Source organism: Varanus komodoensis, unplaced genomic scaffold (assembly GCF_004798865.1).
Source record: "Varanus komodoensis strain SLA01 unplaced genomic scaffold, ASM479886v1 scaffold10, whole genome shotgun sequence".
Classification (NCBI taxonomy): Eukaryota; Metazoa; Chordata; class Lepidosauria; order Squamata; family Varanidae; genus Varanus; species Varanus komodoensis.
The window spans coordinates 36,450,611-36,463,886 of NW_025335269.1; the positions used below are offsets into that span (position 1 = coordinate 36,450,611).

Below are 13,276 nucleotides of genomic sequence, written 5' to 3' on the forward strand. Positions count from 1 at the left end.
TTGCAAATACACCTGCTCCAGGTGAGCCGCAGCCTTCTTGAGGCGGGGCCTGTGCAGCGCGATGAGGCAGTTGTTGTTTCTCTCGAGTAGCTGGACGCGGAGTTTTCGCGGGTGGAGAGGCTTTTCCAGGGTTGGCTTTAGTGGGTGTGAGTGAATGCGCCCCCTGGAAGAAGTAAGTATAGGGGTGGCATTAATCGAAGGAGAAAGAATGTGGAATGATAAACATTTTGAGTTCTGAGAAAGTATATGATGGGGGAGGGTATATAATGGGGAACCCCCACTCCCATTTCATTACATAATTCTTTCACAACTAGTTCTGGATTAAATTTATGGGATTTGTATATTATATGTTCCATGAGAATGAGAGCCTAGTAAATCTCAAAATCCCATGGTTGGACCCACTGATTAGACAGCGAGGCTGGCTAAGAACGAGCGATTTTAGAATCGGAGGCTTACAATCAGACTCTGGAAATGCTGTTTATTTTAATGTTACTGGTTTAGTTGATCAGCCTATTGACAGATGTGTGGAACAGGAGATCCAAACCATTCAAGTAATACTTCATGAAATTGATTACTTTTCATTATAAAATGATCTTAGGCAGGATACATTGAGAAGAAAAAAGCTACCCCCATAATGAAATTGGGTGTGCTTAAGCCTCACAGGTTTTTTGTGTTGCTTTATTTATATTCATATGTTGTTATAGAACTAAGAATAGGTTTAAATATGCTTCACTTTTGACAAGATTTTCTATTTGAGAAATAAATGACCTCATATAGGCAGCCACATCTAATTAAAAGTATGCTTCATGGTCCATAATAATGACAGCTAGCTTTTATAGCATGCATTTCAGTTTAGGGTCACAAAAATAATCTTTACAACAGACTGTTATCTATGTTAGTATTATTACCTGCATTTTGGTGGTAGGAGACTGGGGATGCAAGCTAAGAGCTTGTCAAAGACTCTTTGGTTAAAGGTTCAGGTGGAATTTGAATTGAGAGCTTCCTTGCTAACCACCATAAGCTGCTATAGGTGCTATGTTCTTAAAGTACAATAGAATTTGCTATGTAAACTGGTATGTGTCCATGTAAGCCATAATACAAGTAAGAAATAGGTTTGAAAATTGCCCTACCAAACTAAACATTATGTGGCACTTAAGAGAGCGAAAGGCAGTAAGATATGGCATGGATTTTGTCGATGATTTCTACAGCACCGGTACAGGCTAAAATGCCTATAATCCGTATTCAGATAAACTTGTTTTCCTGATCATGTTTTGTTTTGAGGCCCTTTCCCCTCCCACTTCTTTCCTTCTGTCTGCTGACAGCAGAGGAATGGAGAAACAGTGGAGCTTTTTTAAAATTGCACAATGTTAATAACATGCTATTAAGTGTAGGATGCAGTGATTCAGTCAGTAGTTTGCACATGTGTTGATGCTTGTCCTTTGAATTCTGTGGCATTTGGCTTTATTGTTTTGAGTTGATCAACATTTCTAAGAAATGACCCCCACAACCCTCCCTCTCTTGATATATAAACTAAGAAGAAGTGTTGATGATCTGGGCATGGTGTTCTTTCTTGTATTGCACTGGATCCCTATTCGCATAAAGCTGAGGCATTAAACCTCAAGCCTGTGAGCCACATCCATTCTAACTGGGGTTCTAATCCTGACCTCTGGGTTTCCCAAGTGGTCCCATTTCCTTCTCCCGGCCCCATCTTGCTGCAGGTTGTTTGATGGTTTCCAACTTTTGCACAAGTTTTTTGTTTTCTGTTTTTTTGGTATTCTAAGAATGGTGATATTATGCTAATGGAAAGCATTTCTTCTCACCCAAGGTGGGAGACTCCTTTCCCTCACCTATTTATTTATTTATTTAGAGTATTTGTATGCCGTCCTCAGGACGGCTTACATAAATAAGAAAAATAAAATAAAACATAATACAAATTAAATCCAGATCCACCCTGGCTGCAGATTAAAACCTATATAGATGGCAAAAGAAGAAGGGGACGGCAGAGGATGAAGTAGCTAGATGGAGTCACTGAAGCAGTTGGTATGAGCTTAAGTGGACTCTGGGGGACACTGATGATACCCAGCTTTACCTCTCGTTCTCCACTAACCCAGGTGAGGCAGTGGCTGTGCTGAACCGGTGCTTGGCTGAGGTAAGGGAATGGATGAGGGCCAATAAACTGAAACTCAACCCAGACAAGACGGAGGTCCTGTTGGTTGGCGGATCGGGTTTCGGAGAGGGTGGATTTGACCTGGTCCTGAATGGTGCAACACTCCCTCTTAGGGATAAGGTCCGCAGCTTAGGAGTACTCCTCGACCCGGAGCTTTCTTTGGAAGCTCAGGTGACAGCGGTAGCGAGGAACGCCTTCCTTCAGCTTTGGCTGATTAATCAGCTGCGCCCCTACCTGGAGTACGACTGCCTGGCGACGGTGACACACGTGCTGGTGACTTCCCGCCTAGACTTCTGTAACGCGCTTTACGTGGGGCTTCCCCTGAAGACAGTCCGAACACTTCAATTGGTGCAAAATAGAGCTGCCAGGTTGCTGACGGGGATGGGGCGCTATGCTCACATGACTCCAGTCCTCCGTCAGCTTCACTGGCTTCCCACTGAAGCCCGGGCCCAATTCAAGGTGTTGATTATGGCCTATAAAGCCCTAAACGGCTTGGGTCCTGGCTACCTGAACGAGCGCTTACGTCCATATATGCCCGACCGCCCTTTGAGATCTGCGGGAGAGTCCCTTCTCCGGGAACCCTCCATGAAAGAAATTAGGAGAGTAAGTACCCGGAGGAGGGCTTTCTCTGCGGTGGCGCCCAACCTATGGAATTCACTCCCCAAAGAGGTCCGCCTGGCACCGTCGTTACTGGTTTTTCGGCGCCAGGTAAAGACCTTTTTATTTAAACATCATTTCAATTGTTAAAACATATGATCTGGCCAGGGCAACTTCTTCTTCCTTCTCTTTCTCCCCCTATATTTTTATTTTATACTAATAATTTTAATTTTATATTTGTAAATCAATGTATTTTTTGTATTTTTATATTTAATGGTAATTTATTATGTACTATTGTATTTCAATGTATTTTATCATGTTGTAAGCCGCCCCGAGGTTTCGGCAAGGGGCGGCATAGAAATGTTATAATAATAATAATGGTGGAGGACAGGAATGTGGTCCATGGGGTCGTGATGGGTGGGACACGACTTCACGACTAACAACAACAAGCAGATGTTAAAAGTTATTAAAATATTGCTGAAATAAAAAGGTCTTAGCCTGGCACCAAAAAACAAATAACGACAGCACCAGGCGGACCTCTCTGGGGAGCGCATTCCATAGATGGGTCACCACCGCAGAGAAAGCCCTCCTCTGAGTACTTTGCCTCCTAATGTCTTTCACGGAGGGTTCCCGGAGGAGAGCCTCTAATGCTGATCTCGGGGAGGGAGGGCAAATATGGGAGGGCAAATAGCTACTGCATCGCTCTTGGGAATTTGGAAAGTTTATGGGGCTGCAGAGAATAGTTGGGGGAGTAACAGTGACATTGGAGTAGAAATGCTTTCCGCTAGGACAAAGCCATTGGATACAGCTCGATATATTTAGCAAATGTTCACTTTCATCTAACATTCAGATAGCTCACCTGGCTATTTGCAGTAGATTTACAGCTTATCTTTGGCTAAGTTCCAAAGAGAGCGAAAGTATGAACTGTGAATGATTTGCTATGTTCATTTTTAATGTCTGGGTTCCCCCTTTCCAGTTGATGTCCAGCTCTTTTTTTTTTTACTAAATTGTAGAAAACATAATTAACCGAATTTGGTGAAATGGAATGGTTGTTTTCGTTTTCTTTTTCTTTTTCTTTTTCTTTTTCTTTTTCTTTTCTTTTCTTTTCTTTTCTTTTCTTTTTTTCCTTTCCTTTCTTTCTTTCTTTCTTTCTTTCTTTCTTTCTTTCTTTCTTTCTTTCTTTTGCCATTAGATAGCAAGCTGCAAACAAGACTGTCCTTCTAAGACCCAATCCCAAAGTGTATTTTGTATCAAGTTAGTCTAAGTAGTAAAGGAGAGACTGGAGTGGTGGTGTGGTGGCAGTGCTTGGGCCACAGATGAAAGCACCAGCGGAAGAACCTTGATGTGTTCTGCCCTCTGGTACAGAAGGGGGTTGAACTCTTGACGGACTGCTGTGTGGTGCGGGCAGCTGGGGATGCCTGGTTTGTATCTCCTATGCTTCTGTCCTGAAAGAAGAGCCATGGGTAGTCATGTCAGTGCTGCAGCAGCAGCCACCAGAGAATGGTATTCTTTGCTATTACATCTTGGCCAGACTCTTGTGTCATTCATTTCTGTGCTGGATAATCCAGGTGAAACATTGTTCCACTGACAGCATAGTGCTCTTTCACATCAGTATTACTGGGTGAGAGGAGAAGCAGCCACGGTCTCTTCAGCATCAATGAAGAAAGGATTCTTGGGTAGCCTCTTCTCACGATCATGTTTTAGTTTTTGTTTGTGGAAACCATTTCACTTGTGCTGTTGTGAAACTGGATTGTTCTTGGGTTCAGAAGAGTTTTCAGTACTTCTTGGCTGTGCATTATTGGGCACGCTTTCTGTTGCAGGAGGAGATGACTTCCACCGAGCTGGCTGCATTATGTATCTGCCTTAGTTCTGCATGCCTCTGATTAGTTAACTGCTTTTGTTTCTGGATACTTTTCAGTCTTCTGCTTTGTTTTAGACAAGGTCAAGTAAAAAGATCTAAATGCTCTTAAAGAAATGTGATCACAAACCTGGCCCTATGTTTAGACAGAAAAACCCCCAAAAGCTCTCCTTGTGTCCCATCCAGCCATGCTGGCTGGAACTGCCTAGCAGCTGTAGGACTCTTTTTCTGGCCAAACCTACGTAGGATTACACACGAAGATGATGCAAAAACACTTTGTTGTTCTTTTATTACAGAATCAGAATTGCTTTGCTTAGACAGGTGACTATTTAATTAATTTAAATTATTTTAGGACATTTTCAAGAACATTTGAATTAACCAGCCTTGTACTTATAAGATATGTTCATCTACTCTTGGTAACAGTTCCTTTTTAATGTGTTTACCTGCAAGCCCAAACTACATGATTTTCAAGCAACGTTGTTGTTCTTGGTTTTTGCTCAGTTTTTGTTCCAAATATTCTATTTCTGTCTATATGCACCCTCTTAATTAATTAAGATGTGCATCCATATGTCTATTCTTATTTCCCTCCTACAAAATGTATCCTCCACAGCTGTTGTCATATTATTTTACTTTTTAATATATTTTAGCTTTTGTTCATTTAGATTATCCTTCTTAGAAGGATGGCAGGGAGTTTATTCTGTAGGTTTTTAGGGGCTCATTTCAAGCTCTTCAAAATATCAAAGTAATTTGATGTGGGTTTATAAAATCCTCCTGATAATATTTGGTCTTCTAATTAGATTGTCTCAGATTTCCCTGAGATACATTCAAATGTTGTTTGCTGTTGAAACTATGTATACTGGCAGAAACTTAGTGGATTTTGACTGCAGGACAAAAACCTAGGTTCTCATTAGAACAGACCAAGTCTCAACTCAACCTTCATGGTTATTGGTCAGGCAGGATGGGAGTTGTAATCAAAGACATTTGGATGACACAAAGATGGTAAAGACTGGAATAGCAGGATTGGACAGAGGGTGGACCTCCAGATGTTTTGCACCTTGGTTCCCAGAAGCCTCTACCAGCATGGTCAGGAATGCTAGGAGCCATTAGATGTGTAGCTAAGTCCACATCTGCAGAGCTTCCTGCCTGGGCTAAGGACCAGTGTTTCAAGAGTAAAAACACTGGTCAGTACATAATGTATTAACCAGTACATCAAACTGGTTGGAAATTTACCTTTTTCAACCTTGTATGTAAAAACACTGGTCAGTACATAATGCATTAACCAGTACATCAAACTGGTTGGAAATTTAGCTTTTTTTACCTTGTATGTAGTGATTTAAAGTGGTATCACCATTGTGCTATAATAGAGTTGTTCTGAAATCTCAAAGGTGTCCAGAAGTGAACTTTATTGGCTCAGTGCATTTTATATCATGACTCTACCTCCTTAGTCTTGCCTTCTGTTAACTTACTGGGTGGATCTCTGTTATTCTAAGACTTTACAGTGTTTGATTATGGGTGTATTGTATGCTTATATAATATTGACAATGTTTGGAGATTCTTATCTAGAGCTAAGTAAAATGAGTTTAAAATTCTCAATTATTTAGCATACTGTGGTAGCAATCCTGTATTCATTTACCTGGATTAAGCCCTTTTGAACTCAGTGGGGTTTATTTACGAGCAGACATGTTCAGGTTTGTGCTATAATGTGTGTTGTTAGAAGGATCAGTAGTTTCACAAAAGTTGCAATTCTGTTTGTTTTTCAATCCAGTTCAGAGTGGCTCTATTGATCTATAAAATTGTTTAGGACTTGGGGCCACAGTATCTGAAGAACATTTTTCTATACATATAGTGTTGGTCTTGATGTCATTTTCAGAGGACCTGCTCCAAGTGCCCTCACATCAGGAGCAGTCTCTAATTATGTCACTGAATAATTACATATTCTTTTGTTCTGTAACCCTACTTTTTCCCTCTGTCTCTTTCTGCATGTCAGATGTTAATCTGTATGTCCTTTTGTATTCTGTGAAGCATCATGTGCATTGATGGTACTATATAAATAAGCAATTAAAAGTTTCTACAACTATGTTTCAAAGTACATGATCATCAGGAAAAGCAAGACTTCCTGACCACTGTATTGTAATATTTAGCTTTGCTCAGATACTTTCATTCTACAATAATACTAATAAAGCACTGCCTTGTTTTCACTTTTATGGTTTGCAACCTGACTGTATGCACTTTAAGTACTGTGAGATCCCTTAATAATACTTGAGTTCAACACACATGGAATGTGGACTATAAATTTTTATTCATAGTTGAGCTACTAAGAATAGATTTTATGGTACATAGTCACCCCAGTTCAAATTTTATTCTTTAAGTTGTGATGGTCTATCTATGAATCACATGTATTTATTTGTTCATTTATTATTACATTGATATACCTCCCCATAGCTCATAGGGTTCTCTGGTTGGTGTATAGTATATTAACAGGATCAAAATATTGTGATTTTTTTTTAAAAAAAGACTTCAATCAGGCCATCAAAGAATACAATGATACCTCATTATTTCAGCCTAGCTCAGAATGCTATGAGTAATAAACCTCTCCTTTTAGCACATTTCCAACCAACTATTGGATTACTGATTATGGATGCTTCATTTAAATATCTGCCCATGTATTGCTGAGATATCCTTTGTTGACTTACACATGGTTCAGTATTGAGTAACTGTGGGATAGGTCTTTCAGAGCCATAAGCTAGTAAAGTCCCCTGCTGAAACTTAACTGTATTTCTATTTCCTGGTACATTTCCTGTTTTTCTCACTCATTCTCACTTGGTGAAATAGAATTGGAACAGTCTTTATTTAGTTAGATACACACTTGAGAGCTACTGGTGATGTCACATTTGCCCATGAACTAAAAAAAATGATCAAAATAGTAAATTACACTGTCTTATATTGGTATGATCCTCCAGAGTTTGGCCATTAGAATGGTATTGAAAGAAGCAATACTTGTGTGGTATGGTGTTACTAGGTAAGGCGCTTATGCTAGATTTTTGGGATTGTATGAGCATAAACTGGTTCAAACAAATGCTACAATTTCTTAGACAGTGGTAGATGCCTTTTATTCATTTCCTTATAAACAAGATTTTTATGCTATCACATTATATTGCTCTTTATTTATTGCTCTATTTTCCCCCCAGTGAATAACCCTATACCTTCCAATCTGAAGTCAGAAGCAAAAAAAGCAGCTAAGATTTTAAGAGAATTTACAGAAATAACTTCCAGAAATGGTCCTGACAAGCTCATACCTGGTTAGTATGGAGATTGATTTTTCTGTGACTGGAATCTTAGTTTCTGAGCTTAGTACTTTCTTGAGGTTCCCTCTGTTTAAACTTGGCCTTGACTTTTGTCTTTATGTCCTTGAATCTTCCTTGTGAATCTATCTGAGAGAAGATGATTTAAAAATGTGGACTCTGTATTTGTAAGGTGAAATGAATCACATGCTCAAGAAACAACTTATTATATTTTGAAATCTAAGTTTTCTATAAACTATTTCCATAAATGTTACACTCAGATACCAGTGAGCCAAGAGTGGCATCACATCTTTGGTCACCATATACTTCTTTTCACTGGAATTATAAGGGGCTGTTAAGTGGTCATATTAAGGAATACCCAGTTATTTGCTATTAGTAATAAGGAAGGGTCCATTTCAGAGTTAATGATACCACTGGCAAGTGAAACTAAGCTCAGGCCTCCAAGGTCTGAGAACAAGATCCAGACAGAATAGTATCATTTTCTTTCGCAGTACCAACTAATGCCTGCAAAGCAATGGGCTTCAGTTTTTGATTTTCACAGAGCATAATTCAGCACTTACTATTTGGATATTTCTCTTTTTTCCTGTAATAGTCAACTGCCTACATTTCTTTCTACTTTTGAAAAAGGGTTTCCTATAAAGAAAAAGACAGACATTCTGGGGAATTGCTATCAGTCACTTTTCTGGTTCAGATTAGGGTTTAAAGATACTGACTTCTAGCCTGTTCATTAAAGGTCTCTGTCAGGACTTGACAGCATTGCCAAGCAAGAGGTGAGATACCAAGAGTTTTGTTTGCGTTTGGTTTCTTTTTTAAATTGCATGTATTTTTTACCTCTGTGTTAACCCATAAAAATACCACCTGGGGGTTCAAATACTTTAACCTGGTGGTATACTGAATGCTCAGCAATAACTAGGTGCTCAGAGAATATTTCTAATCATCTTTAATGATAAAGATGGAAAGCTTCTACACTGAGAGTGTAACGATCTCAGATCTATTCTTTGGGTGCACCTCCTACTAAACACTCTCCAGAAGGAATGCCACTGAAATAGAAATCATCCATGGGATTCAGCGGTAACCTCTGATGAAGACCAATGTAGAAGATTTCAGTCTTTTGCTTGCAAGGCTTTGTGCACCATGAGAGGTTTGATTTCCTTATTCTCTCCATGTTGCAGGAAGCACGAGCAGGGTGGCTCCATAGCTGAAGCTACAGTATGTCTTAAATACATTTGCTGTCTTGGCTAAACCCAGGCTGGCATACATGGGCCATGTCAGGTGCTTTGACAGTTCAAGTGTTTTCTTACGTTTTTCAAAGTGCAGTTTGGGCAACATGCTATTAGCTTGCATGTCCCCTTACACAATCCTTTCCTTTCCCCTTCAGGCTCCTTCTTTCATTCCTCTTCTGGTTTGTCATATGAGCCAAGGCAGAATATGATTAGCAGTAATCTTTGCACCTTGTATTGAACTCACTCGGGAATAACTAGTTGCTTCCTTTAGACCTGTTTAAGAAGGTTTTGGGCTTGTGCTTCTTGACTATATTGTATGGCAAAGCACCATGCAATATGGATAAATTTGGAGAATGTCAAAATAACATGTTAATATGGCACAAAGGCATGCAACTTGAAGGAGACTATTTAACAATAAAAAAGTAATTCATTGCCAGCTATATTTTTGTTGTTGCTAATCTGATTATATAATTTGTCTTTGATAATAGCTCAAGTGTTAAGTTCTTCGCCCACCCCAAAATATTGGTGGTTACTCTTTCATTTTCATAATCTTAATGGTCTCATTTTTTAATTGCAGCCCATGTGATCGCCAAAGCAAAAGGCCTTGCAATTTTGTCTGTTATCAAGGCTGGATTTTTGGTAACAGCTCGAGGAGGCAGTGGGATTGTAGTAGCTCGCCTGCCTAATGGAAGTAAGTTTTTCCTTTCTCACCTAAAGCAGCCAAACTGTCTTGGCAGTTCTTCTGCTCCTCTTGCCAAGCAAAGGCTTTCTAACTAAGAAGTTTTATTATGTTAAAGGTGACCAGATAGGCTGGCTTTTTACTACAAAGATAGAGTACTCAGAAGTCACTAAGCCAAAATTATATATTGACCATTAGGGAAAGGCAGCTTAATGGTAAGTTGGTTCCAAACAGAATATTTTTCCTGCTTTCCAAACAGAAATGAACAAATGACTCCTTCAGGGCAGAGCCTCCTGCTTAAGGGCCAGTCACTTGGAACTACTGACACATTTCAGCAGTTCTACCAACTTGACCTGATGCCCTTGGATTAATATCCGCCCCCCCTACATCAGCATGCTTACTAAACTTTCCCACAGTATTTTAAACTGTCTGATTTTTTGCAACTTCCTGGCTTATCTCAGTCCACTGGTCTTGCAATTTCAGCTGTAGATTCTTATCTGAGACAGAATCTGTATCTATAAAATTTAAAGTTTTTTTTAATAGAAAGAGTAGGCCTAGACACAAACACTTAGCATAAGCTTCTGTGTCCTGCTTACCTCTTGGGAACATTCGCACAAGCAATCTCCTTATTTTGGATATAAAAATAAGTTATGTTCAAGCTAAGATGCCACACAGTGAGCAGTTTCATGCAACACCTTAAGCCCGTAAGCCAACAAATAATCCGGCAAAGCAGAGGTCCGAGGGCCCTCCCACTCTTCCCCCATCAGTCCTTCTGCCAGTATCCCAGAGGACCCTGTGGCGTAGCATTGAGAAGAGCCAAGCAGGGATGGCAGCTGCTGCCAAGTGCCCATGTGAGCCTCTGAGCCTCTGTTATCAACTCCCCACTTTACTGGCATCAGCAGGAATGCCAGTCAAGGAAGACAGAGTGGGGTAGGACCAGGCCGCACCGTGTTTGGTCCTTGAGAGGAAACCAAGCACAGTACTGTCCTTGCTTGGTGTACCTGCTGTTTAGCTGAGTTGCAGCAACGTTGAGCAAAGGCTATGAGCCTGGGAGAACACAAGTCTTCTCACACTAGACCTAGAGAGTTCTGTGTCTCCTCTTCCCCTCACACCTGATATGCAGAGTTTGCATTCTTTTGGACCTACTTTTGAGAAGATCCAGGAGGAAACACCACCTCTCCCCACTGTCTGCCTGCAGTCACCCTGTAGTCACACTGGCAAGTACAGAGTGGCTCTGAAGCCATGGTGGCTTTGCATATCATACAATCCCAGTCAATATTTTCAGCTTAAACAGGGCTTCCATGTTGAATGAGTAAAATATTCAGGAACTGTTATAATGTTAGCATGGTTACCAACTACAATCTCAGCTAAACCTGTGAGAGGTCCACTACATGCTTTATGCAGTACAAAATCTAACAAGCCCCATCACAAGTTTCAACATAACAAATTTCTCTGTTCATGTCTTTGATTATAAACTTAGTTATTATTATAGTAGTGGAAAATAAAGAATGTGATACGGAGTGAGCCAAGAAACTCTCATCATCCTATCTGGGAAAGTTACAAAAAACTTGCCTACCTTTAAAGTTTTAAATATTGTCTCTGAGAAAATGGCATAGTTGTTAAATGGAAATTGGATCCTGTTCTCTGAAATAGAACCTAAACTAAAACTTTTTGACACCCATTAAAATGCCTCTCTCAATAACTGGATGAGAAACCAGAAGTACACTGACTCTGGCAGTTTTCTATTGAATGAAGCATTTCATTAGAAACAACATTCTAAAACTGGGGCTGAATTGTGTTATAGATGTAGCAACACATTTGAAAAACTCTCTCTGGTTTTTTGTGTTTTTTTGGCAGGACCAATTGCCAGCTTCCATAATCCCTCAAAAGAATAGTTTGCAAATGAATGTTCTCTTTGTCTTATGTCAATACTTACTAGCAAAGTAAATATCGTGCAATGTGAATAGGGAGATAATTTCATATAATACAGCTGTGGTGCAATATAATACACTCTGCTGAAAACATCTTGGGTTGGACCTAGTTTTAATCATACTGATAACTGACTCATTGAAATCAATGGAACTTAAGTTAGTTGTGATTTCATTCCCACTTATTTCAATGGTTCTACTCTAAGAATAATTATTTGGACACAAGCCATTAGGTTAAAATAATAGAAATGTTTCTGTAATCAAGAGCCTGCTGTTCAGTTGGCTCTCTTAAGGAAAGATGACTATTTCCATGTTTATTTTAAAAAGAATATGCGTCAATGCATAGCAGCATTCTGGAATGTTATGCTGCATGTTCTCAAAATTACCTTCATGTGATTATGGATCTAGCGTGAAGTAGCAGTCTTTAGCTCTTTGCATTCTGTGCCAGAATGGAACTCCCAATGTTCAGCTGTGGGCTTGTCTTAATTCTGTATAGTAGGATTTTAAAAGTGCCTTCTTTAAAGCTCTTTTTCTTTGCAACTATAGTTTGCAAAATGGCATGGGATTATGTGCAAATTAACTTTTCAATAAGGGATGGATGAGATTGGGGACCTTTTCCCAACTTGCCCCTACATACTCTTCCTAATTGTCAAGTAAGTGTCCTGTGGGGTCACCATACTGTCTCCATTTCTTTGTCCAGTGTGGTCAGCTCCATCGGCAATAGGGATAGCTGGTCTTGGTGGTGGATTTGAAATCGGAATTGAGGTAAGTGTTCAGGGCTGCAGTTTACTTGACAGGTTACAGATTACTTTGATTGGCTAGAAGTGTGACCCCAATTAATCAGCATCTCTGTGTCCCTACAAATTCACAAGGAATCATAGAATCGTAGAATACTAGCATTGGAAGGAGCCATGAAGGCCATCAGTTCCAACCCCCTGCTGTTGCAGGACACCAATTTATACCACCCCACATATTAACCATATTCTGCTTTCCTTAACTATGGTCCAGCATCTGCTTATATAAACCATGGTTAAGGATTGGCTGCAAACCATTATGTGACAACATGGTTCCCACTGAATTTGCAAATTATGCTTAACATTAACTGTGGCTGTGTGCTGTTGTAAGCTGCCCCGAGGCTTTTTGCGAATGGGGCGGCATAGAAATGTTATCAAATAAATATTTGATAACATTTTAAAAATGCAAATAATTAGGCTAAAAACAATCCTGTGGGGTGACAACTGCCATCCTGTGTGATAACTTGGTGGACTTGACCATCTTTTCTTCAATGTCTGCTGCTGTGCACCATGTATGACAGTTATTCCCAAAGGGGGGGTACCACTCCCATGGGGACGGTTGAAAGATTGGGGGGGGGGGGCAGAGATTGTAGTTTTCAATTTGCAGAATAAGTAGTAGACCTAATACAAAGAAAGGGGCATGGGGGCACGAGGCAGCTGCCTGAAAAAGTTTGGGGGCTACAGCTCTACATCATTCTTCTCTGGAACTTTTATTTTTTTCTCTTCTC

The 13,276-nt window shown here is 39.9% G+C and overlaps 1 protein-coding gene across 3 annotated transcripts in view; it reads left to right on the forward strand.

Moving 5' to 3' along the window:
• Positions 1-44: 44 nt before the first annotated feature.
• The window catches only part of SH3YL1 (SH3 and SYLF domain containing 1), a 37,079-nt gene continuing 23,847 nt past the window's right edge, over positions 45-13,276 (forward strand). For 2 of the 3 annotated variants that reach the window (XM_044418847.1, XM_044418855.1), the window contains exons 1-4: positions 45-172; positions 7,811-7,921; positions 9,725-9,838; positions 12,455-12,519. In XM_044418847.1, the coding sequence (XP_044274782.1) occupies position 172; positions 7,811-7,921; positions 9,725-9,838; positions 12,455-12,519 (291 nt within the window). In that variant the 5' untranslated portion in view covers positions 45-171. Of the gene's footprint in view, positions 173-7,810; positions 7,922-8,676; positions 8,695-9,724; positions 9,839-12,454; positions 12,520-13,276 lie in introns of those variants that run through there. The other variant, XM_044418863.1, reaches the window with a different exon arrangement.